Here is a 25,763-nt window from a genome sequence, read left to right as displayed (position 1 = left end):
AATTTGAACTGGTAAGTTGAAGAGCCATTCTTGAAATAGAGGTGTTGAGGTCATATGGTCAGGTGGTAATATGTCGTTGCTCCAAGGAAGAAAACCATGTTCCTCTCTGAAGGAGAGAGAGAATGACTGGGACTGTAATCATCCTCAACCATTTATATGTGATGCAGTGGTTCAGTCCCCTGAGGATGGGACAGAGGCCTCCATTGTGCTTGGGTATGGCCAAGTATGGGAAGTAATTACCCACCTTTGCTGTGTCTGGCACCGGTTCTATGACGTCTTTCTCCAGGAGCGAGGCAACCTCTTCTTGTAAGACTGGTGTAGGTTTGGTGGTGACTGGCTGGGATGGGGGGGTTGAAGAAAATTCTAGAGCATAACCGATTCTGTTTAATAGTGAGCACCCAGGAGTCCATCATGATTTGTTCCTATGCCTGAAGGTAAGGTGAGAGACTGGTTCCTATGCAGGCCAGGTTGTTGCAGTCATTCTTTTTTAGAGAGGGAGGACTGCTGCCCTTTAAAAAGAAAAAAGAAAAAAACGGAGTCTTGTTGTAGAGGTATGGCTGTTTCCTCCTGTACTGGGGGTCCCTTTGGCCATGAAAAGAATGGTCAGAAGATGAATAAGGAGTAGGAGGTTTAAGTGTTTGGTTACGGAAACAATGGCTAGGTCTGTTGGAGCAAGGAGTAGGCGCTTGAAAGCTCCTGGACCTCCTGAGAAGTGTAACTTGTGTACTATTTATTCATTTATTTATTTGATTTATATACCACCCTTCCAAAAAAGGCTCAGGGCGGTTTACATCAAAATAAAACCAATTAAAATCAATTAACAGTTAAAATCAAAACTATAAACACAGCATAAAACTAATTAACAGTTAAAACATTTAAACAGTTAAAAACCCTGGAGAACCAGGCTGAACACTTACAGCAGTTAAAAACAATTTACAACAAATTAAAAACCCTAGAAGGCCAGGCCAACAGATAGGTTTTAAGGGCTCTCCTGAATGCCAGCAATGAATCCAGATAACAGATTTCTGCCAGGAGTGCATTCCACAGCCCTGGGGCAGCTACAGAGAAGGCCTGCCTCTGAGTCACCACAGATGAACTGGAGATGCACCTCTTCAGATGACCTTAACGTGTGGTGGGGATCATGTAGAAGAAGGTGCTCTCTATAACCTGGACCTAAGCCATTTAGGGCTTTAAAAAGGTAATAACCAGCACTTTGTATTTTGCCCAGAAACATATCGGCAGCCAGTGTAACTGTTTCAAAACAGGCATAATATGGTCTCTCAGGGTTGTCCCAGAGAACAATCTGGCTGCCACATATTGAACTAACTGAAGTTTCCGACCTGTGTACAAAGGCAGCCCCACGTAGAACGCATTGCAATAGTCGAGCTTGGAGGTTACCAGTTGATGCACCACAGTTTTGAGGTCATGTTCTTCAAGGAATGGGCGCAGCTGGAGGATCAGCCAAAGCTAAAAGAAAGCACTCCTGGCCATGGCTTCCACCTGAGATACCAGGGTGAGGTCTGGGTCCATGAGTACTCCCAAACTGGGAGTGTAATCCCATCCAGCACAGGAAGATCTAACTCATCCCTGAAATTCTGAGCCCCTAAAATGAGCACCTCCGTCTTGCTTGGATTCAGCTTCAATTTGTTCTCCCTCATCCAGCCCATTACTGCCTGTAGGCAGGCATTTATTTTATTATTTATTTATTACATTTATATCCCGCTCTCCTGATGATAAAGATGAAAAGGATAAGTAGATTTGGATATCATTAGCATACTGAGAGCACCCCGCACCAAATCTCCAGATGACCTCACCCAGCAGTTTCATGTAGATATTAAAAAGCACTGGTGACAGAATGGAGCCCTACAGAATGCCATATAACAGCTCCTGTTGTGAGGAGCAGCTGTCACCAAGCTCCACCATCTGGAATCTACCCGAGAGAAAGGAGTGGAACCACTGCAAAGCAGTGCCCCCTATCCCCAACTCCCCCAGGCAATCTAGAAGAATACCATGGTCGATGGTATCGAACACTGCCGAGAGATCCAAAAGAACCAGCAGAATCACACTGTCGATTCCCCGGTAAAGGTCATCCATCAGGCCGACCAAGAGTGTCTCAACCCTATAGCCAGCTCTAAAGCCAGTTTGAAATGGGTCTAGATAATCAGTTTCCTCCAAAACCACCTGGAGCTGGTCAGCCACCACCCTCTCAATCACCTTGCCCAACCAAGGGAGATTGGCCTGTAACTATCAATTGCTAAGGGGTCCAGGAAAGTATTCTTAAGAAGCAGTCTAATCATTGCCTCCTTCAATCAAGGAGGCACCCTACCCTCCGTCAGTGATGCATTTATTATCAACTAAGCCATCTGCAATAATCTCTCTGCTAGACCGAAACAGCAAAGTTGGGCAAGGATCCAGAGAACAAGTAGTAGGCCGCACCATCCCAAGCAGCTTGTCCACATCCTCAGGAGTCACAGATTGAAACTGATCCAACCTAATATTGCAGGAGGGATTGCTGGACACCTCCTTCATAGACCCTGAAGAAATAGTGGAGTCCAAGTCAGGAGATTTTGTCTGCAAAGACTGCAGACAGCAGAACGACCCCACAAACTGATTTAAAACAGAAGGAGCAGAGATTAAACTCCTCACAACCCAGGATAGTTCTTCCGAACAAGAACCTGCAGACGCAATGTGCTCAAACCAAAATCATTTTTTCGCTGCACACACCACTACCGTGTAAGCCTTCAAATGGGTCACATGCTGCATCCTGTCAGATTCAAACCGAGTTCTGCTCCACTTGTGTTCTAATCACCTACCCAACCACTTTAGCCCCCACAACTCCTCAGTATACCCAGGGGCCATTTTTGAAGCAGGTCGGAAGGGACGCTTAGGAGCAATCATGTCTACTGCCCTGTTGAGCTCCCTGTTCTAGGTTTCCACCAAGCATGGACAGAATCACCAGCCGCACCAACGTCAAAACCCTCAAGGCTTTTTGGAATCCTACTGGGTCCAGCAGCCTTTTCAAACAGACAATCCTAATAGGTCCACGACCTCTGCAGGGGTGGATTATTGCTGTGAAACCAACCTTAACCAGGTAGTGGTCCATCCATGTCAATGGGGAAGCCACTGGATTCCCCCACCCACGGAACACCCCCCCGATCCAAAGAAAAGACCAAATCGAGTGCGTGGCCAGCAACATGTGTTGGTTCAGAAACAAATTGGGATAGGCCCATAGTTGTCATGGCCACTATGAACTCCTGAGCTACAAGAGACAAGCCAGCCCCAAAGTGGACGTTGAAGTCCCCCAGGACCAAAAGTCTGGGTGACTCCAACACAACTCCAAGACAAACTCCATCAGCTAAGTTAGGGAGTCAGTTGGGCAGTGGGGTGGACAGTACACCAACAGAGTCCCCAATCTATCCTTAGTTCCCAGCTTCAAAAATATACGCTCAGTTACTAAATTATTGATTTCCCTTCCCCCATAATGGCCAACCGCTCTGCTAGCATCAATTCTTTTTTCCACCACTACAGTAATAGCCGCCCCAGAACTGCTGGATGCACCCCCCACACCATCCCATTCAAGAGAGCCCAAACACATATTTGCAAAAAAGGCCTGGCACAATCCAACCCCCTCCAGCCCTGTCTCATCCCCGAAGGTCATTAGGAGATGAATCCATGAAAGCGAATTCAGAGAAAGTGGAAAGTGCATTCTCTCCTTCGCTTTTGGACTCTGGATTATCTTTGGGGTGTTCCTCCTCCTCTGTTGGTACTGAAAGGACTGGCTTCTCTGGGTCTGAGGGTGTTGGGTTTGATGGGGAGGTAGGGAGCAGAGCCTCCTTTTCAAAAAGGTTTGGTCGGCATCACAAAAACTTGTGGCATTTCTGGTAGCATCTGCTGTTTGTTTGTTTGTTTATTTAACACACTTCTATACTGCCCAAAACTCACGTCACTGGGCAGTTTACAACAAAAACCAAAACCTAAAACATTAGTTAAAATAAAATAAATGACATAGTACAAGTTAAAACATTACAACAATTTAAAATTTTAAAACAATATTTTAAGCGATGCTAAAACTGTTAAAACAATATTTAATTAGAAGCCTAGGTGAATAGGTGCATCTTTTAAAACTTTTTTAAAGTTGTCAGAGATGGAGAGGCTCTTATTTCAGCAGAGAGCACATTCCAAAAGTCTGGAGCAGCAGCGGAGAAGGCTCGTCCCCGAGTAGCCATGAAACAAGCCGATGGCAACTGCAGACGGACCTCTCCTGATGATCTCAATGGGCGGTGGGGCTCATAAAGAAGAAGATGTACTCTTAAATACCCAGGGCCCAAGCCGTTTATGGCTTTATAAGTTATAAATAGCACCTTGTATTTTGCCCAGAAACTTATCGGCGGCCAGTGTAGATCTTTCAATACAGGAGTAATATGGTCTATCTGAGATGACCCAGAGACCAACCTGGCTGCCACATTCTGAACCAGCTGAAGTTTCCAGACTACACACAAGGTCAGCCCCACATAGAGCACGTGGGAGGTTGATCTGCCCAGAACAGGCAGATCAATCTCATCTCCAGAGTTTCGACCCCACACAATGAGTAGCTCGATCTTATCTGGATTCAGTCTCAGTTTGTTATTCCTCATCCAGCCCATTACTGATTCCAGACAGGCATTTAGGGAGGTCATCCCCCCTCCCAATGATGTTGACATGGAGAAGTAGATTTGGGTGTTATCAGCATACTGATAACACCCTGCACCAAAATCTCCTGATGCTCTCTCCCAGAGGTTTCATGTAGATGATAAACATCAGAGACAATATGGAGCCCTGTGGGACACCATACAGAAGTTAAGATTTTTAAGAACAACAGTCTTCAAGGGACACCATCTGGAACCTGCCCGAGAGGTAGGAGCAGAACCACTGCAAAGTAGTGCTTCCCACTCCCAATCCCCTCAGACGCTCTAGAAGGATACTATGTTCGATAGTATTGAAAGCTGCTGAGAGGTCCAAAAGGACCAACAGAGTCACACTTCCTCTGTCAATTCTCAATTGGAGATAATCCATCAGGCCGACCAAGGCAGTCTCCACCCCATAGCCTGCCTGAAAGCCAGTTTGAAATGGGACTAGATAATCAGTTTCCTCCAAGACTGTCTGGAGCTGGGAGGCCACCACCTTCTCAATTACCTTGCCCAGCCACGGAAGGTTGGGAACAGGCTTTTAGGGTCCCCTACTTTCTCGGGTAGGCAAGAACCAGTCTGAGTGTTGGTATTGAGCCACACTGTAGTCTTCTCCAGAGTTGTAAGAGTGCTCTTATATTCTTGCATCCTAGTATCCATCACCTTGCTGCCAGGCATCCCATTCTGGGTGGTATTGCTACCCAGATTTCATGGTGGGGTAGTAGTGTTCAAATTCCTGATGGGAATTTGAGCAATGAATCTGAATGAAGATGGTCCAGTTCTGAGTGGGCCCCTGCAGTTCCCCTCCAAGGGTGGGTCTTCCGGATTGGAACAGAGATCCTCAGTGTCAGAATGAGGACCCATTTGCTCATTAGGTTACTCAAGTTCGAAGATTGGGTCCTCCTCAGGCTCAAAAATTGGGTCTTGCTTCCTGTTTGGTTTCAGAGGAAGAGTTGGCACTAAGTGTATCGATTGGGGAGATCCTTGTCCTGCTGGAATCTGAGGTTTGCTGTTGGCTTGATGGCAGAGTTGGTATTTGAGCTGGAGTATGTTTAGCAGAGACTGCCTATATGGTGAGCTCCAATTTATTTTTTGGCTTAAGTGGTGCTGAAGGGTCTTTCAGTTTGGCTCTTTTTCTTTGGTATTTTAGGCAGGCTATGGTCAGGTTGAGTCCCAGAAACCAATAGGTGAAGCGGCAGCTTCTTTTTTAAAGGAGGGTAGACTGAGTTATCAGTGCCGAAGAGCCTGGTACAGACATCAGAGCTAAAGGAGCCATGGGCTCATGATGTTGTAGACTCTGAGATGAGCTCAGTACTGGAGCATTAGATGAGGTGGCAATGTTCGGTATGGATGCCAGTATTATGGGCAAGCTTGATGTCCTAGTTCGAGAGTGACTTTATAAGAAATTCTTTAAAATGAGCCTGGAGGTGAGCAGGTGCTTCTTGCATGTCCTTATTAAAGCCTTTCCATATAGCATAATGAAATTTGGACATGCAGGCCATATAATTTGATACTTTCTTGCAAAGTGATAATGATGAATAGATTTTCCGGACCATCACATCTTTGGTGGAGCCTTGGACACTGAAGCCAAAGGACGCTCAGAAGGCTTAGAATGCTTCAAGGAAGAGGAGTCAGAATCTCTGTGCTTCTTCTTTTTGTGTCTGTGCTCAGACACTTTAGAAATGCCCTGGGGGTTTATAAAGAGAGGACGAGGCAGAGTTAGTTGACGATCCTGGCATCGATACTGTCTTCAATACTGATGTGGATGAAGGCACTGGAGGTCAAAGGGCTGATTCGTAGAGGGCAGCCCTCAACCTTAGTTCTCGGCCTTCCTTAGTCTGCTTGGAGAAGAACAGGCTGATCTTGCAAGTTCTTATGTTATGGTCCTCTCCTAAGCAGAACAGATAGAGCTTGTGGCGGTCAGAAGATGGTAACGTTCCAAGGCTTGAGGAGCAACATTTAAACATTGTCCATGAGTCAAAGCTGAGGGGGCAGGAAAATGTGAGAAGGTGAAAGCAAGGTTGAAGCAGCAGGAGTCAGAAACAAGAAAACATGAAAGTAGTTGAAAGCCAAAATGATAGACAAAAAAGTAGGTCAAGGGCAGTCAAAATTCAAAATCTGAAATAATTACCAACATAAATGAAGCCAAATGATAAGCAAAAGAGTTGGTTGTGGATAATCCAAGTTCAAAGTTCAAAAATTCACCGTTAACAAAATTAGACGAAAAACAGATAGGGAAATCAAGAAGTCAGTCCCACGTCAAAAAATACCAAGAAAATTCACTAACTAGTTCTTTTTCCTAGGAACCGAGGATGCAGAGTGAATCCAAAGGAAAGTGCACAGCATGGCAGACTGAAAGGAACGGAAGAGACAAGACACTTGCCACCTAGGAAGACAGAGCGCGCTCTGCATGTGAAGGGTGGGGCTACGAGCGCCTTGTGGAGCTGTCGAATCCTTCTGTGGGGGCAACTGTACAGACACAGAGCCCCAATGTTGGGAATGATGCCTAGCCACAAGGATCATTTAACTTCTGCCTGCCTCAGTGCTGCAGCAGTCTCCTCTTTGATCCCTTCATAGCAAATGCAAGAGGCAGGCAGGCAAATGCACTGATATTGCACTGCAGGAGTCACCTTTTCCACATAATGGCTCATTTCCCCTGTACAGGTCAAGTATCCCTAATCCGGACATCTGTAATCCGGAATGCTCCAAAATCCGGAAACCACCAAAGTGTCCACCCGCAGCACCGACTGCGCTCTGCCCTCATGCCCTGCCCTCTTGCCCCCAAGTCCTGCCTGTGGCTTCCAGCGGCATCTGGTGGGCCACTGTGCGAAACAGGATGCTAAACTAGATGGGCCTTGGGCCTGATCCAGCAGAGCTGTTCTTACGTCTTGTTGCAGCTGAGCGCCTCATAACAAAACAAAAAACAAAACGCCTCAGCTCGCTCGCTCTGGCGCTAGAGACTTTAAATAAAACCTTTTTAAAAAAAATACAGTGTACAGTAACTTCTCATGTTTAGACTTGGCTCCCATGCCCAAGATATTTCATTACAGTATGCAAATATTCCAAAATCAGGAAAGCTCTGAAATCCAGAACACTTCTGGTCCCAAGCAGTTTGGATAAGGGATACTCAACCTGTACCATTAAATGCAAGAGGCAATATCTCTGGGTTAGGATCAGACAACAACCTTACTGCTTATTCTACAAGTGGTTTCCTCCTGAGATAAGCTAGTTCTCAGTTATATGAAGACATTTGTGCTCTGTGCCCTGCTGAATTTGATCTCCAGAAATACAAATAAGGCATTATAATTTTAGACAGAAATCCTCAGTATATGTAGCTAAAAGCTGACAATGGGTAGGAGACAGTCATATTGGCATAGTGCAAACCTTTGCATCTCTCTCTGCAAATTTCTTGAACATGTTGGCGTATATCTTCCGATCACGATCATTGTGCTCCTTCGTCTTCTTATGACACACGGTGATCTGAGACTTGGCTGCCTTGTTTTGAGGATTTACTTCTAGCACTCTCTGAAAGTCACATTTTGCCAATTCAAATTCATTCATAAGTAGCCGTGCTTCACCCCTCCTGTACAGGCCCTTTTCATTGCTCTGGTCCAGTGCTAATGCCTGCAAAGACAAATATCCTCATTCACTATTGGATATAACTTGAACAGCACAGCTTACTGAATTTTTGCACATATACACCACAGGGTATACAGGGGTTTTTTTGCATCTGCCAAAAGGGACTTCAGGGATCTAAGGGTGCAGGACACACACACCACACACACCCAGCTGCCACAGTAGTCATTTCTCCTCCCCTATCAATGGCACTACCATTTACATTCAGTATATTACATTCAAGATGGGGAAGTCCCAGTGGTAAAAGCATAGTGGGTGGGGGGAGAGATGCATGGAGAGTCTCCCATCTCCCCTAGGATTCACCAACCTGCATCCCCAAGACACCCCTTGGCTTCAGGAGCAGTGGTGGCAAGTTCCATTGGGAGAGCAGATGAAGCAGCTTCTTGCCATATACTCCATGGGTTTTACATAGGTGCAGGGTATGCAGAGGTTGTTTTTTTCCCCCAGAAGTGATTTTCTATGGGGAATACTTGGGTGCGAGTTATACTCATGTGTGGGGTGTACTTCCCCCTACTTCTCCCTTTCTTGTGCTTCTACTAACTCAAGAAAAAGATATAGGGAGAAAATAAAATTAGTTATTGGCTTTGACTGTCCTGTAGAAGGCAAAACATGGAATTCAGTTGGTGGGCCCCTGTGGGAAACAGGATGCTGGACTAGATGGGCCTTGGGCCTGATCCAGAAAGGTTGTTCTTATGTTCTAATTCAGTATTAATGGGGTTTCCTGAGAGTCTGAGTTTTGATTTTTGGAAACAGAAAAAAAGAGGTTCATGTTTTTCAGTACATGGCTTCCTAGGGGAAAAAACCCTAGAATATGTACATAAGAAGTTTCTGCCAAATGCTTAGCCACGAGAGAGAGGTCAATGTGATGAGCTTTTAAAGAGGTGGTACATATCACTCTGACAATACGCTATAGGGACAGCACCCAAACCTTCAATTAAAAATGCAAGCAGTATAAGCTAAAATTTTAAAAAGTATATGTTTAAAACTGAAGAGGATTTCTGTGTGAACAGAAGAAGGCACTATTGTGCTTGCTAATCTTCTTCCCCACCAGCTATAGTCCTCATGGCCTCTGAAAATCTGGTTCAGAGGGTTGCGAGAGGTTCCAGAGAGACACACAATGTAGTGTGGAGAGCTGTAGCCAGGGGAGGGAATCAGAAACAAATATACCTCAATGCACATGGAAGTGCTGACATACCTGGGTCTTTGGATCCAAAACATAGTCAAATAACAAAGCCGAGTTTCTAGATACCAGTGATTAACTACTATGCAGTGTAATAAAACTAGTCTTCAACTGTTTTAAAGATAGGAAGATAACATTTTAAAATTGCGTACACTGAGCCCTTTCTTACAAGCAGTGAGAAAGGGCTGCAGGGTGGGTTTGCAGGGAGGAAGCACTAAAGAGCTTACCTTCCCAAAGACGATCATTCTGCCTTCCCTGGGTGGGTGGATTACCTGCCCAGACGAGCACCACCTGCTGCCAGCAGCTCCGAGGGTTGGGGTGCCAGGATGTGTTGCCCCATAGCACCCTGACCCCTGGAGCTCCAATTATGCCTGCATGAGAGCACAGTGCATTATGGGGCTCCCCCCTCCCCGAGTCTGCTAGCTGTCAGTCTACCTGACAGACGGCTGACAGATGTTCTTAAAAATGAGGTTAAGGGAGCGTTTGCTCCCTTAACCTCGTTTTAAAGGGAGAATTTATAGGCGAGTTTGCCGCTGTGATCGGCCCAATCCTGGTGTACACACAAGCGAGCCAAATTGGGCTGGGCTCCCTTGTATAAAATCCATGCAAATTTCAGGATGGCAGCAGCTAGTCAGTGAGGCTATTCACACACACGTGCAAAACTGGGCTGGGCTCCCTTAGCCCAGTTTTGCACACATGTGTGAATAGCCTCACTGTCTAGCTGCTGCACATCCTGAAGTTTGCATGGAGTAACTGACATCTGAACATAACCAGAAATCCAAATCCAGAAGCTATGTGTATTTATCAAGTGCTTTGAGAGAGCGAGCACGTGTCTGCGCAAGCACGCACACACGATACAAGAGCTTCAATATTATTGAATCCAGCAAAGAATATTTAAAATGCCAATGTGAATATTTACATCTTTTTGAAACCAAAAAAAGCAGAATTTCTAAATCTCTGTCCAGCATTCTGGCACTAAAATGGTGGAAATATCTGTATTACTCTACAAAATGGATTTTGTGTCCAAAACTAGTTGGAAATGTATATGTTGTAGATGACAAGCCATCTATAGCTACAAACAGAACATTCCAGAAGAGTAATATGATACAGTGACTAAATGCAAACGGATATTATGCTTAACGCTTCCAGAGGCCCCAAAGAGAACTTACGGGCAATGTTTAGATGATGACTCACATACCTCAGATATTTATAGTTTTATCCGTAAGGGCATGCCTTACTTTTTTGCATATTTATCTAATTTAAATGTTTTGTCTTGTTTTAAAAATCTTTAAGCTGTGTTACATTCAAAGATTTGCCTCTTGAATATGTAATAGGAGTCTTTTCTGCACAAGTCTATCCTAAACCAGAATGTGGCTCATTCTATAGTACTATAGCTATTAATGACAAACTGCAGGGTAACCCCATACACTGTGGATAAATCTCTGTTGCAATGACATATTATGATTTAAGAATACAATTGCAGTGTTCACAGTTCATATATGTGTTGACAATAAAACTGAGAATAATCTCATTTCATGATACCTACAATATTTTGTTTTATGCTGGTCAGGTTCTCACAAACATATTGTGATCCTATCCTCTGCTAACTGGGCAAAGAGGCACCTTTTACCATGGTGATTCTCTTTATTTAGCTGGGGGAGAGTAACTGGCCCTATCCACCCCCAGCACAGTACTTCCAGTGGCTGTTGCTGGTGTCTTATGTTTCTTTTTAGAGTGTGAGCCCTTTGGGGACAGGGATCCATCTTATTTATTTATTATTTCTCTGTGTAAACCGCCCTGAGCCATTTTTGGAAGGGCGGTATAGAAATCAAATTAAGAATAATAATTTCTGGTTAAAGAGGTTTGCCAAATATTGGTTTGATCATGTGAACCTGCGTGCAGCAACAATTCCAGGTAACTTTTGTGGAATTAACAGGGATATTTGCTCTAGGATAAGATCTGGGTTTAATGCCCTAATCAGGATCCACTGATCATGTGAACCTGCACCTCTCCTGGCTATCTGCACACTACAGGTGAATCCACAGGGGATCTGTTCTGTGCTAAAACCATGGATAACGGAAACATGGATAATATTGAGTCAATGGGACTCAGGGTTCCTGGAGGCTTGGAAAACAATGAAAAAGAGCCTTTAGAACTGTGGGGGAAATGCCCTACCGTGCTCCGCAGGTCTCCAGGTAACCAGCAGTGCAGCCCCATACTCCACTGATAGATGCCAGCAGAGAGACTTGGCTGCTCATGCAACAGCAGCCAGGTTCACTGCCTGTGGACCAGTGCCATGGGATGCTGCTTGCCCACTTGGGGGAGGGGGGGGACAGTGTGTGTGTTTGTGTGTGTGCGCACATACACATGAACTTGTACATGTGAACAGGGATGAGAGGGGTTGCACAGGTGGTTCCTTCTGACCAAGGGTGCACTTGGTCAAAAAAGGCTTCCTCCCTGTTTCTGACTTTGACAGGGGCCAAAATCCCCTCTGAATAATTGAGCTCTAACAAGAGGTTAAAAAAACTGTGGCCAGGCCAGGGACGGGAACACAAAGTCATTGCTATGTGCTCCCCTCCCTGTTAACCTGGCCAAACTGCAAAAGGGCTGCAGCAGAGCTGTTCTCTGGCTGTCTCAGGAGGGCTTCCAACGTCAGAGAGGCTGGGTTCAGGGAATGGCCCATCCTTGCCCTCCCTCTCCTGGGACGCACACCTGCTCATCGTGGACACAGGCGATGCCCCCCGTATGGCAGCAGAGACTAGTCAAGCTACTGACCAAGATGCTCTGGGGTCTGTGCATTTGCCTAATCCAATCCTGGGGTTTGGGGGTGGTGGGGAAGGGGTTACAGTGCCTGCTGCTGCTCACTCCAAATGCTTCCCTGCATCCATGTACTTGCCGACAGGTTCCGAAGCTCTCCACAGATTGCCAAGTGTTGTTTGGAGCTGCTTCAGCAGCCCCCTCTGGCATCACAGCCAATGCGAGCATGTTTAGTGATGCACTAAAAGCTTTTTAGGGTGAGGGCAGCACAAGGGGCAATGGGAGGGCTGCTGGGTAGTATCACAGTCCCTGGAGGCCAATGGCTGCTGCAATCTACTCCCCTGAGAGTGTGTGGCTGGTGCGGCACAGCAACCTGGCAATGACAGTGATTGTTTGGTGGATGCACCTGCCAATCATGGCTAACCTCTGGGGCCAGAAAAGTGGTCATGTGAACCCAGCCAGTGTTAAGCTACAAGAATGTGTGTTCTATATACATCTGATGAAGTAGCATGTTGGCCATGAAAATTGTTATAACATGAAAATTAGTTAAATACTGTTCACGTGAACAGTATTTATGTAGCAATTCTGTACTGTTTGCACATGTTAAAAGACAAAAGGACATAATGCCCCCAGGGGGTAGATCATGTACAGTCAAGTCATGTGGAGATACCCCAGAATTCTTTCTGGCTCAGTTTTCTACTGTGCATGAAGACAATTATATTCCCTGTAATCAAGAAGGGCACTCTGAGAATAGCAGGTCCTACTTCTGTAATGTTCCAAAGAATGAACAGTACAGGGGTCAGGCTCTTTAATGAGGAATCCTGATAATTCACTGTAATAACTTCCATACTGTTTGCACTGAGGGGAATTAAATACAAATAATGGGTTTGTTGAATTGAACTACTTGTGCAAATCTGCCCTTAGCTTCCAATATACCACATTCCTGTTTTCTACAGGAAGTTATAGCAAAATCCACCAGCACAGGAATGTTAGTAAATTAAGGTTTTTAAAGCAGTCACACTGAAAAAGCTCAGAAACTAAAATAGTAACATGTTTTGGCTTCTGTCTCTGATAAGTAGATTGATTCTGGTCAAAATTGCTGATGGAAAGAAAAGGAAATCGCACAAGACAGAACCACTAACTCCCATCACCTTGCTCATTCCACACAGCCAGATGTGCCTTTACCTTATTGCAATACTCAATAGCTTTAGCATACTCCCGCAACTTCAGGTAGCACATGGCAAGGTTGAGGAAGGCTGCCAGCAACAAGGATTCTGAAGCTTTAGATTCCCTTTCTGATAAGCCGTATTCCATTTCTAACCAGGATACAATCTTCCCATACTGAATCACTGCCTGCAGATACTTGCCTTCCTAGGATGGGGTAAAAAAGGTCAGATTAGAAACGGAGCATTGGTTTCACTTACCATGAAGGCTCCTTCTTGATGCTGGAGCCGAGGACATCTCTCATTGGGTTATCGTGTCCATGTGCTCCCAGGCAGGACTAATCAAAATTAGTTACTAGGCTTAAGAGCCCCGGACGGATAACCCCGCCCAGTTCTTTTAGGCCAAATGTGCAAATAGCATGGAAGTAAGTAGTATACAACCAGCGTTAACACACAACCAGCGTTAACACACAACCAGCGTTAACACACAACCAGCGTTAACACACACACACACACACGATAGAGGAACCCCAGAAACCTCTAGAACTATTAGCTGTGCTCTTGTAATATGCTCAAGTTTCCCGTGGAGTAGGCCAGGACACCGCCTGGGAGGGCCAAGATGTCCTCGGCTCCAGCATCAAGAAGGAGCCTTCACGGTAAGTGAAAGCAATGCTCTGTTCTCTGATGCCTGGAGCTGAGGACATCTCTCATTGGATATACCAAAGCCCTGGCCAAAACTCTCTGGGAGGGAGTGTCCGTGCCTACTCCAGGGGAAGAACCTGTTGAAGCACTCTGCGTCCAAATGCAGCTTGAGAAGACACATATAGATCAATTTTATAGTGCTTTGTAAATGTTGACGGAGCCTTCCAAGTCGCGGCCCTGCATATTTCATGCACTGGCGCGTTGGTTGAGAAGGCCGCAGATGTGGACGCTGCCCTAGTAGAGTGAGCCAGAATGTGTTCTGGTGCTGGAAGGTGTAGAGACTCATAGGCTAGTGAAATACAAGCCCGTATCCATCTAGCAATAATCTGCGAAGACACTTGGCTTCCCATGGAAGCTGGTAAAAAACAAACAAATAGACTCTCCGTCTTCCTGAAACTCTCCGTGCGTCTCAGGTATCTCTTCAAACATCTGCGTACATCTAGTTTATGCCATTTCCATTCTGTTGGATGAGTTGGCTTAGGACAGAACGATGGAAGTATGACATCTTGTGAGTGGTGGAATGCTGAGGACACCTTTGGCCTGATGAACGGGCTAGGAATGAGACGCATGGAGTCAGCAGAGAAAATGCATACATTTTTATGAGCCGACAGAGCATGCAATTCAGAGATTCTTCTTGCAGATGTAACAGCTATTAAGAATGCCGTCTTGTACGATAAAAGCCTTAAGCTCCCTGATGGTCCGTGGAAGAAACGTGGCTTGGAAGAGCGGCGGCTCCCAGGATTCCCGCTGAAATTGTCGAGCCGCCATTTGCAGGAGCCGTTGCAGAGCCACTAGAGGGCGCGGCGGCAGAAGCAGTACGGCTCGGCTCTCTGAGCTCTGGAATGGGTGGGAACGAGACTGAGGTCTGGCCAGCACCATCCAGGCTTGCATCTCCCCTTGCTCTCGCCGCAGTTCACATTGTGCGGGTGAGCACGGGATGGGTCCGATCCAGCGCTCATGCCCATAGCACTTGAGGGACCCAATATGGCGTCCCTCAGCAAATCCTCCTCCTCCCGTGCAGCTGTTAATGGCGCCGCCGCTAATGGTGGCAATATGGGGGGCGAGCCCGGCACTCGAGAGGTGAACGGGAAGCCCTCCATTTTCCTCCCCTGGGCACTAAAATGCATCTAATAGCCTGGCGACGCTTCATTGTGCAGGGAAACAGAGAAACGACAGTTGAGGAGGATAGCAAAAAGAGCGGGAAAGAAAGTGTGTGTTTTTTTAAAAAGTTATTTGTTTGTTTTAAAACTAAGTAAAAACTAAGTAAGGAATAGAGTAAAAGTCCAAGTACAATGAGAAATACCACAAAGTAGTAAGAAAGAGACAAGATTTGCAAGAGCAATACGAATGATCTTTGCCTAGGAGCAACTGCAGGACTAAAAGAACTGGGCGGGGTTATCCGTCCGGGGCTCTTAAGCCTAGTAACTAATTTTGATTAGTCCTGCCTGGGAGCATGTGGACACGATAACCCAATGAGAGATGTCCTCGGCTCCAAGCATCAGAGAATGATATTTTACATTTGCTTCTGAAACATACAAGTACAGTGTGAATAACCAACAATGTTAGAACAACAAGGAGAAGGAGGAGGAGTTTCAGAGTGGCTAGACTAGAATATCAATGGGAGTGACAAGTGTGTAAGTCAGGCAATGAGGGAAGACCAGAAAACAGAACTATCAGGTACCATATACTGCTTCATTTTGTCAGAGCACCACCCTTCTTAAGAAAGGGTGAATGAACCACCCTTCATTCAGAAATCATTCAATCTAACCTTCACTGTACCTGGGGCCACCTTTGCCCCTAGCCCCATTTCAGCTTATAGGTGACTCCAAGTTAAAAACTCCATATAAAAAAGGGATAGAGAGAAGAGGAGAAATGAGCACCATTAGGCTTGCTTGAGAAGCACTGTGCCTCTGAAAAGCCCACCATCAGCAATTAAACACAAACCATTTATCAGAATGGTTTATTTCTTATTTCTTGATATTATGACACAGACCTTGAAGTACACAGTTCCTTTCTCTTTGACAATGGCAGCCTGTTCGAGTTTCTCTTTGGTGTCCATCTCCCAGGATTCTTTGGCCTGCAGGGAAACATTCATAGCATTATTTTCTGTATTATTGCCTATTTATTGCTAACAGTCACTGCAGCTTTCTGGAAACATGATAATTTTATAGAATCCTGCAATTATCAGCAGGCACATTGGCATTATTTGAACCTATTGTCTCCAAGGTCAATGAACAGTGGCTTTTTTCACTGTAACAGTGGGATGTGTGAGTACAGGGCATTACTGTTCATAAACGCACTCTTAAACTACATATGACTTTAGAAATCAAGGAAGAGTAAAATCTGGAGTAAAGTGCTATAACCCAAACCTCAAGCCACTGAAATTAAACTTGGGAATATCCCCACTACAATCTGTTACAGTTCTGCTTAACTTCCTTGAGAACACAGTCCTCAGGAAGTACGACAGGGTGAGAAAGTCATGGAAAAGGTAAGAAGTCTCTAGGAATCTCGGAAGTGAGAAAGAGTGCAGAAGAACCAAATCACAAAAGACTTCCTCCTACAAACGTTCCCCAGCACAGAGATCAGCAGCACAACTCCACCTTATGTACATCTTGTTCCTTCACTGTACTGTACAGAGATGGGCACATTCACTAGCACCCCGAAGAGGGCACAGTCTGTTCAGCAATTCTGCCCTGCCCTCCTTTCAGTACGGTTTGGCAGGACATGAACTTTTTTGTCTGCAGTGCAGAAAAAAATAGGAGTACAAAAGGAACAAGTCTAGGAACAAGTCTTGGACCCCACCCAAAACAACAAAACAAACTAACACACAAGAACACTGTGATCTTAGTTGACGTATCTGCTTTACCAAGCTTTGTCACAAACATGCCAGGGAGGTGGGTTTGGGAACTTCAATGTTTTCATTGCAGAAGACAGCCCATGGATAAAATGTCAAGTGCATACATGTGTACTTACTACTGGAAGAAATGCCATTCTCACCTTTTCAAAGCTTTTCAATGTAACTTCATACAAAAGTTCAGCATTTGGCATTATGCCAAATTTAAGCTTCCCTGCTGCACCAAACCCATATCTGAAACAAAGCATGGAAATAAACAGAAGTGGCATAGGATGAAGCACTTACTTCATTTAGTATTCTGAATATTCATGCTCACACGGAGGTAACTGGCTAGCTACACATCAGGCCCTAGAGACAAAACAGATGTTGCCTAGGAAACCAGTGGCCCAGTAACTCATCTGTGATAAGTGTTAGAGGTTGTTGATTTTTACCCACAATAGGTAAAACAGCAGAGCACTAAGGAATGAGCACACACTCCAGTTACAGAGTAGGTACCATGTTTCCCTGAAAATAAGACAGTGTCTTATATTAATTTTAGTCCCAAAAAATGCACTAGGGCAATTAGCGGTACATCAGAAATTACTGCTAGGTCTTACTTTCGGGGTAGGTCTTACTTTCGGGAAAACAGGGTAGCAGAGGATGGTTTGGATATTGCAGCTATTTAGAGAAAACACATGGAGATCCTTGTGTGACTAAACACTAAACATTGATTGGTTAAATACACTTAGACAGGAAAGACCTATATCTAATCTAAAGGACTACATAGTGGATAGGTAAGGAGAGAGAGAGAGAGAGAGAGAGAGAGAGAGAGAGAGAGAGAGATGTTATTATGACCCTTATAAGATATAAGATATGACCCTTACTCACAGTCTCTACTCCCAATGCCCCTAGTGGTCATTAGGACAGTTGGTGCAAAAAGTCGATGCACTGGAAGTTCATCTCCAACAATAAGACGCATATTATATACTATATTGGGCCCAGGAGTATTCCTTTATGATCAAATCAGATGCGATTGTATACCCTGCATCCTACTGAGCTCTAATACTCCCTTCAATGGATTGTGCATTTGTTTTCTTTAATGGGATTTTTTTTTTTAGACACTCCAACACTAAACAGATATATAAAAGTCTAAAGAGTGTCAATTGATGAAAATGTCTGAAATGGTTGCCCATTCTCACCAATTTATATGTACCAAATTAGGATTATGCTATTCTTTTTTTAATTATTATTTTAAGAAATTACTTTACAACAGAAGACACATGTGAAACTCTTATCAGCAGCTAGCCATAACACATAGTTTTGGTTTTAGATTATATTATATTTTTTATTTTATTTTATTTATACACCGCCTGACTCCAAAGGCTCTAGTGGTTCACAATTGCAAGAGCTGTATTAAGGCAGGAATAAAAATGGCTCACATGCACAATCAGCTTTCACACATTTGAATTTATAGACTCCCACATCTCTTACTGTGCTCCAATATGCAGGATACACTGTTCTCCTCTTTGCATCTTCTCCAGAGCTTTGTCAATTCCAATGGGAATGTCATGGTCTTCTCCTTCTCCAACAGTGAATGCTACATCTCTGTTATCAAACAATTTGCCATCACAAAATCCTTTCAGATGGACTGTATAGAGGGAGAAAGAGAAATTATGCCAAAATGTTTGTAGACATTAAAGAGTTGTATGACCAAAATGCATTTTCACTAGCATTCTTGTACCATAACAACCTGAAATGGAATGGAGGCTAGTCTCCAAATAAGTCTAGTAAGTCAAACAGCCTCCAAATCTCTAAAAATCTAAAACAGAGTTAAGAGATAAGCCCAATTATAATTTCAAAAAGCCTAAGAGTTTTCAAAACTTAGAAAAAGTACAGACTCTCTACAAAGATGGAGAAATTAGTTTAGTCATACAATGACCCAGTCTCTTGAACCACTGCATGGACATGGCAGCTCTTAGGATAGTGCAGCAGAGCCGATGCAAGTAAATGCACAGCTGGTAGTTTTGGACCACAATTGTTGAAACAGTCATGGAGTAATTACTACAGCATGCCAAGGCACCTTTACAACACTGAAAAGGGAAAAATTCCCTCTGTGCAGCACCCAAAGGGCCCTTGCTGTCATGGAGAGCTCAGGCAACAGCCAAAGGCTGGGGGAAGGATTTGGTCAGAATCAGACAGATTGCCTTCCTTGCCAGTCATAGCATGTTGCCATAAATGCTGTAGAACAAGCCACTGCTTGGAACACAACTGCTATGGATTAATATACTATCAGGTTGTAAGCCTTTAAAATTCTTGTTTGTGTCTGAGCCAAAATGCCGTGGAAAGACAAACAATGAGATTACAGTAATATTCCTACCACTAGAGCTATTACCAGGATTAACAGAGCCACATGAGGGATCCTACTGATCATCTGTCTATAACATCAATGCCTAGGATCCTATGGGTTATGGGGGGGGAAAAGGATAAACATGTTTAAAGTCACCTGCTTGCCCATTCCTTTTATGGGTTGGGTGGTAGGTAGCACCCATCATGCCCTACCACACAACCCACTTCGGTGTTCCTAGGAGTTACCCAAAAGGAACAATCGGCTATATAAAGTCTCCCCATTGTTCCCTATGGCTGAAACACTTAAAATGTTTTGAATTGTTTTATCAAAACAGCTGGTTTGACTGCTGTTTTGATGAAACATTTTGGCTGTTTTGGATTTTGTTTCGAGCTCAAAACAGAACGCAAAATCTGTTTTGTGCATATCCCTAGTGGCAATCACTCCCCCTCTCCCTGTGTACATCCTACTGTTCAACAAACCTTTAGCCAAGTTTGGAGCTGCCGAGGGCATAGCTGCTGCTTCGCCCTTCTAATGCTGCGCTGGATGTCACCCACTGTCTTTACATGTTGACATGTAAATTTCATATTGATGATGATGTGTACTGCTTCCTTAACCACTGGGTTTTTCCCAGTGACTTCTTATGGTACTAAGAAGTCTGTTACATGCTTCTGTTTTTCACATATTTAATAGATTGTTACAGAGTGTCCACTTGTTGCTATAGCTGCATTTGCCCACAGCGTGCAAGAACAGTTTTTGAGCTAGACAAAAATACAACTTATATAAATACATCAGATACACAAGTAATTTAAAAGGTATAGTCAGATAAACATCCCACTAAACTGCTATCCAACACCAGTTGCTGGGACTTGAGGCTACTACCCCCATTCCAAAGTCAATTAAATGTGAAGTTATTATTTAATGGGAAAATGTCAATGAAATTTGTTTTTCTGTACATGTTCCCTCACTTATAGAGCGGTTTCATGAAACTATTCCAGAGTCCTTAATAAGGTCAGGGTTCTCTTAAAAATTAAGGATATAGGCTGTAGGTTATAGATAAGTTACTTATAGATGGATACAATCTCCTATGTTTGCACATATGTCGAGAAAATGGTGCGTCATAATAGTTCAGCTTAGACTTCCTTATACTAGTTTGCATGTACTGTACATAGTGCTTTTTCAGCACTCAAAACACTCTGCATATATTTTCAGAGTGGTCCCCATATGGCTGATGGGGGTGGTAATGGCGGAAAGTGACAAAATAGTAGCTAGCATAAGGACATAAGGTTCGTGACCATCAGTGGTGGCTCTTACCTGAGGGCACAGTGGGTGGTGCCCACCTGAAGATATTTCTCAGCCATTTTCCTTCCTCTGTCTTCTGTAGCCATTTCTCTGTCTGCCTCCCTATCTGTGCCTCTTTCCTGCCTGCACCCTGGCCCCAGTGTGTACACAGGCGAAGGAACCAGCATTTTGTGAACACCAATAGGAGCACACAGAGTTGTTCAAATTTGAATATTAATGAGGCAGGAGCCAATTAGAAGGTTTTCCTTTGTTTTCTGAAGGTGGGCAGAGCTTAAGACACCCTGAGCACCAATCAGAAGGCATCATGCTGATTGGCTGCCTGAAGAGTCAATCTGAGTGCCCAGAGTGTGAGGAAGTCTTTCTTTTAGCTACTTTTATTCTATTCAGTAATCTTTTGCAGTTTGTTTGTTTGGAAATTTATCCCAAGGGGGATCCTGTAGAGAGTGTGGGGGAGGAGTCAAGAAGAGAAGGGAGGGAAAAGGAAGGAGAAAATGGAGTTGTTGCTAAGCAAACCTTTAGTTAAATCTACTTAAAATTTCCTTGTGTGTAGGAGGGAAGCAGATATAAAACACTATTCAGAAGAATCCAATCATCATTTTGGTTAGAGAGCATGTAGGTAGGCTGGCTGAGGGTTGGTAAATTTGAGCTTTTACTAGCTTCTTTGTGTTTGTTTGTAGGTGAGGATTGCTCTCTGCTTTCTCTCCCTTGCTCTTGCAGTCTGATCTGTATGCAAAGCATTATGGCCCATTCCCAAAATGACATCTCACAAAACATTGGAAGAAACAGCAAACTGTAAGACTGAATTAATTAGATTTAGAAACTGGCAAGAGAAGCCAGAAAGTTCTTTTAGGACCGATACGTGAATTTCTGGGTGTGGTGTATGTAGAGAAGGAATGGATTCTGTTGGAAGGAAAATAATTTCAAAAATAAATTTGCTATGCAGAGAGCTAACCAGATTTTTCTCTGGATTGTGACTAGTGTCTATAACAATATGTCCCCTGGGGATTATGGTTAATTGCGCAAGGATTAAGGAAGCGATCTCTTTTTTTTTTTTAAGTTGCTTGCTAGGATGGACACCTAGGCTAAATGGTGGGCACCCAAGGTGGATAGAGTGTGGCACCCAGCTGCTCAGCAGGTATGGAGTAGGGAGAGGGTGTCTTCATGCATCTTTGCTTCCCATGGTGTCCTCTAAGTAACAGGAGATGGTTCATAGCTGCAGCAAACATCATTAAAAACCTTGTTATTTTTCTATTATTTATGCGTGCATTTTTGAAATAGGCAGGCAGAGCTGCCCTTGTAACTTCAGAATGTGTTTGTTCTCCACTTTTGTAGCTGGTCTCTGCTTTACTTGTGGCTTATATTGATTTACTTGTACAGGTATAGCCTGTGCTTCCTCCAAGAAGCCCAGAATGGTGCACATGGCTACATTTATTCTCCCAACAGCCCTATGAGGAAGGTTATGCTGAAAGATAAGTGACTGTACCAGAGTCATGCAGTGAGTTTCATGGCTGAATGGGGATTTTCCCAGTCTAGTCCAGCACATTCACCACTGTACCACTCTGACTCAGTTCTTTCTTTATTATCATCATTAGTATTCTTTTTAAAATCAGGCAGACGGAGCTGCCCTGGTGACTTCAGAATGCACTTACTCTCTACAGAAGCACCGTTTAGTAGCTAGTCTGTGCTTTACTTGTGTCTTGTACAGTTCTTTTAGTGTGTGTGTGTATGCTTGTGTTTGATCCTGCCATTTTAGAAACAAATCTACACACTACTGTAGTCCTGTTAAGTACTATAAAGCAACTGATGTTTTTCATATTACTCTGTACTGCTGTTGATGAACGATTGAGAGGGGTGTGTGTGTGTGTATTTTGATCTCGCTTGTTAGGGATCAAATCTGAACTTTGCCAGTTATTGCTAAGGCACCTGCCTTGTCTTGGCTGTACCTACGCAGCTGCCCACAGCTGGCTCCACCTTTCACTACCTGTGGCGCCACCCATTGCCTGCCCTGCCTAGTGCCACGTGCCCCCCAACCCAGGAACCACCAGCTGCCACTGACCAACGTAAAATTTGAACAGACCGACTTATAAACACACATTATAAACTATGAAGTGATAACAGATCCCATTTTCCCCCTCCAGAACTATTAAATACTTCAGAAGAGGAAATAACTCAGTGCCAATATGAACAGCAACATGTATGTTGTAGCTCAAGGGTAGACAGGGGTCTTTTCGAGCTCTATTATGCTTTACATGCAAAAGGTCCCAAGTTCAATCCTTGGCATCTCTAGGCGAAGCTGGGAAGGACTCCTGTTGAAAACCCTGGAGTGCTGCTGCCAGTCAGTACTGGACCAATAGTCTGGCTCAGCAGAAGGCAGCTTTATATGTTCATACATACAGTAGACAATGTAGTCAATAAATATTCTTTTAAAAGTTTGTAATGATGCTTTTTGTTCTAAATTAAATTTAAGATAAGCTATGTATAAAAACAACTTATATAAACAAAAGAGCTAAGGTACCTTCACACATGAAGCTTAAAAATTGGTCTGCCACTTGATTGCAAAAAATCAACATGGGATGAAGGTTATAACATTTTCTAATCTGAATTAACAAAATCTGCATTAACAAAACGTTACACATGGGATAAGTAGCACAAGAGAGGTTCAGAATACCCTGTGTGGGGAAACTTTAAAGGGCTGTTATACTGCCACTTGAGTTGAAACCTAACCAAGTTCAATAACTGCTGCCTATTTTCCCTTGCTGCTGCCCTCTTCATTTTGCTAAGGGGCAAGCTGTTTTCCCTGAACACAGCTCAGGAATTCTACTGCCTCCATGGAGTCTGTAACCTTTGGGGTGGGGGTAGGGATATAGTAATTCTTCCAAGACATCTTTTTTGGTTCTGGAAATTAATTTTGTTTTGTTTAAAACCAACCAACCAACCAACCAACCAACCAACCAACCAACCAGAGAACCATAGGATCTTCTTGTAACTGCTCAGAAAGCATATTCAGGGGTAAAAAAACCACACCCCAAAGGGTATAAGTTTAATTCATACATTGGACCATTTCCATACAATCATCCCCAGTTGGCTGCTGTCTGACTCACACTCTGGTCAGGATCACATAAAGGCACATTCTATTAATCAGAACCTTGTGAAGGAAGTTTATCTGCAAATGCAGTAGTCTGATGAAATGCTGCCACAATGGCAGGAACAGGGAGGGTTGTGGATACACTATATGGAGGTGCTGTTTGTATAAATGGCACGTCCATACTATGTCAGCCAGTCCATAGTCCCAGAAGTGGCCCTGTACACAACTGGAAGTGGTCACATGGAAGTGGCCATCTATATGAACTGGAACTATGTTTTCTGAGAATTGAAAAAAAATGTATGTTATTTTGTCAGTTGCAGGACAAAAGATCTATTTATGGAATCAGATTGAGTGCCCAGGCAGGAGCTTCAAACAAACATGAACCAAGTGCAAATGGGCACTTGCATTATTACCTTATAAGTAGGTTCAGAGGTCAGTGGTAGGAATGTTACAGGACTTTTAAAACAATGTTCTTGAATAAGACGTGAAGGAAGCTTAAAGCATCACTGCATGAAGCATCTTCCAGATGTCAACTAATTATTTTTATTTTTTACATTTATATCCCGCTCTTCCTCCAAGGAGCCCAGAGCGGTGAACTACAAACTTGGGTTTCTCCTCACAACAACCCTGTGAAGTAGCTTAGGCTGAGAGAGAAGTGACTGGCCCAGAGTCACCCAGCTAGTATCATGGCTGAATGGGGATTCGAACTCAGGTCTCCCGCTCCTAGTCCAGAACTCTAACCACTACACCACGCAATAAGCACTCAAGCTGCATCCAAACAGGACTGTGAACATGGTGAGTTTTTTCCTATGTGGAAAATGTCTAACTATTACACAAGTGAAAGTAAAGAAATTCCCCAGAAACAACTTGTAGGTATTATTCTGCCCTGGATCTTAAAGCTGCCAAAGTATATTAATTAGATGAAACAAACAAACAAACAAGTGTTTGCAGCAGGCTTCAAATTAACACAATCTTTCCCTCCACAAGAAAGATAATTCCACAAATGCCAGGAAAGCCTTCTGATTTTACTAGTATTATCATGACATACCTAATTACTGTCTAGTTTAAGAGCAGCTTGAATTACAATATGGATGGGTAGGTTAGCATTTCTGACAGTCTGGGATCTCTGGAATTATTTCAAAAAGGAGCAAAGAAATATGCTTGTCTTTATGCCCTTTAAACCACAGATTGCTCACACTGTACTTGGAATATGAGGAAGATGAAGGCAGTTGAGAAATTAAGGGTGCAATCCAATAAACTCGATCTCAATCTCTCCCCCCCCCCTCTCTCACACACACACACCTTGGCCTGAAGCAACATAGGATTTGCTATATGCATCTTGTACCAGCCTATATTAAGATACACCAGAAATTTTTCAGTTACACTAGAGTAGTTACAAAAGTGAAACTCAGCTGCCACAAAGGGAGAACATGGGTCGAGAGAAGGATGGAATCAGGAGAAACACACTTATGCTAAACCCTATACATCCTACAGAGGAATGCAGCATTTCTACCCATGGTCTAAAGTTACACCTACTACAGAGGCCGTGCAAGTCAGAAAGCAACCCATTAAATCAATGGAGAGCAAATGACGACTGCTCTCCCACCTCCTGCTTCATCCACCTTGCCCACTGTGTCACAATGGGAGTGCAAGATTCAGACTTACACCTACCACAGTATACAAACCTCTGATAGGAAGACCATAACTCAGATGATAGGGCTTGTGGTATGAGGCTATACCACTCTGCTTTCAGTGGTATGAGACTACAGCACTCTGTTCTCACTTAGAGCATACAAAGTGAAATTCTGGTAAACTGCACTACGAAATAAGGGCATTTTGTACACAAAAATGGAATATTCTGTAAGCCGCCAGTGGTGTTTGAAACATATATGGGAATAGCACTTTGCTAATACTTCTCACTCCGCCTAGACTAGCATCCAACTGGAATTTCCACTGGAACTACCAACCAGGGATGCAAGGACAAACAATCCATGACACAAAGGCAAAAGTGCTTCACTGGAGGGGGGAAGGAAGAAGCGACACAATGTGTGTGTGGAAGAGTGGGGGGAAAGAAGTTGCTGGTGCGTTGGCACTTTG

The 25,763-nt window shown here is 43.9% G+C and overlaps 1 protein-coding gene across 2 annotated transcripts in view; it reads right to left on the bottom strand.

Annotated features, from left to right (window-relative positions):
* Positions 1 to 25,763, bottom strand: part of FKBP5 (FKBP prolyl isomerase 5) — a 94,652-nt gene that overhangs the window by 14,321 nt on the left and 54,568 nt on the right. The window contains exons 6-10 of one of the 2 annotated variants that reach the window (XM_053247500.1): positions 18,427 to 18,583; positions 17,100 to 17,190; positions 16,096 to 16,179; positions 13,423 to 13,608; positions 8,049 to 8,288 (exon numbers count right to left, since the gene is read on the bottom strand). In XM_053247500.1, the coding sequence (XP_053103475.1) occupies positions 8,049 to 8,288; positions 13,423 to 13,608; positions 16,096 to 16,179; positions 17,100 to 17,190; positions 18,427 to 18,583 (758 nt within the window). The remainder of the gene's footprint in view (positions 1 to 8,048; positions 8,289 to 13,422; positions 13,609 to 16,095; positions 16,180 to 17,099; positions 17,191 to 18,426; positions 18,584 to 25,763) is intronic. The other variant, XM_053247502.1, reaches the window with a different exon arrangement.

This window comes from Hemicordylus capensis, chromosome 4 (assembly GCF_027244095.1).
Source record: "Hemicordylus capensis ecotype Gifberg chromosome 4, rHemCap1.1.pri, whole genome shotgun sequence".
In the NCBI taxonomy this organism is placed as follows: Eukaryota; Metazoa; Chordata; class Lepidosauria; order Squamata; family Cordylidae; genus Hemicordylus; species Hemicordylus capensis.
Note: the sequence above shows the minus strand (reverse complement) of the source record. Positions and strands in the feature narration are given on the sequence as shown.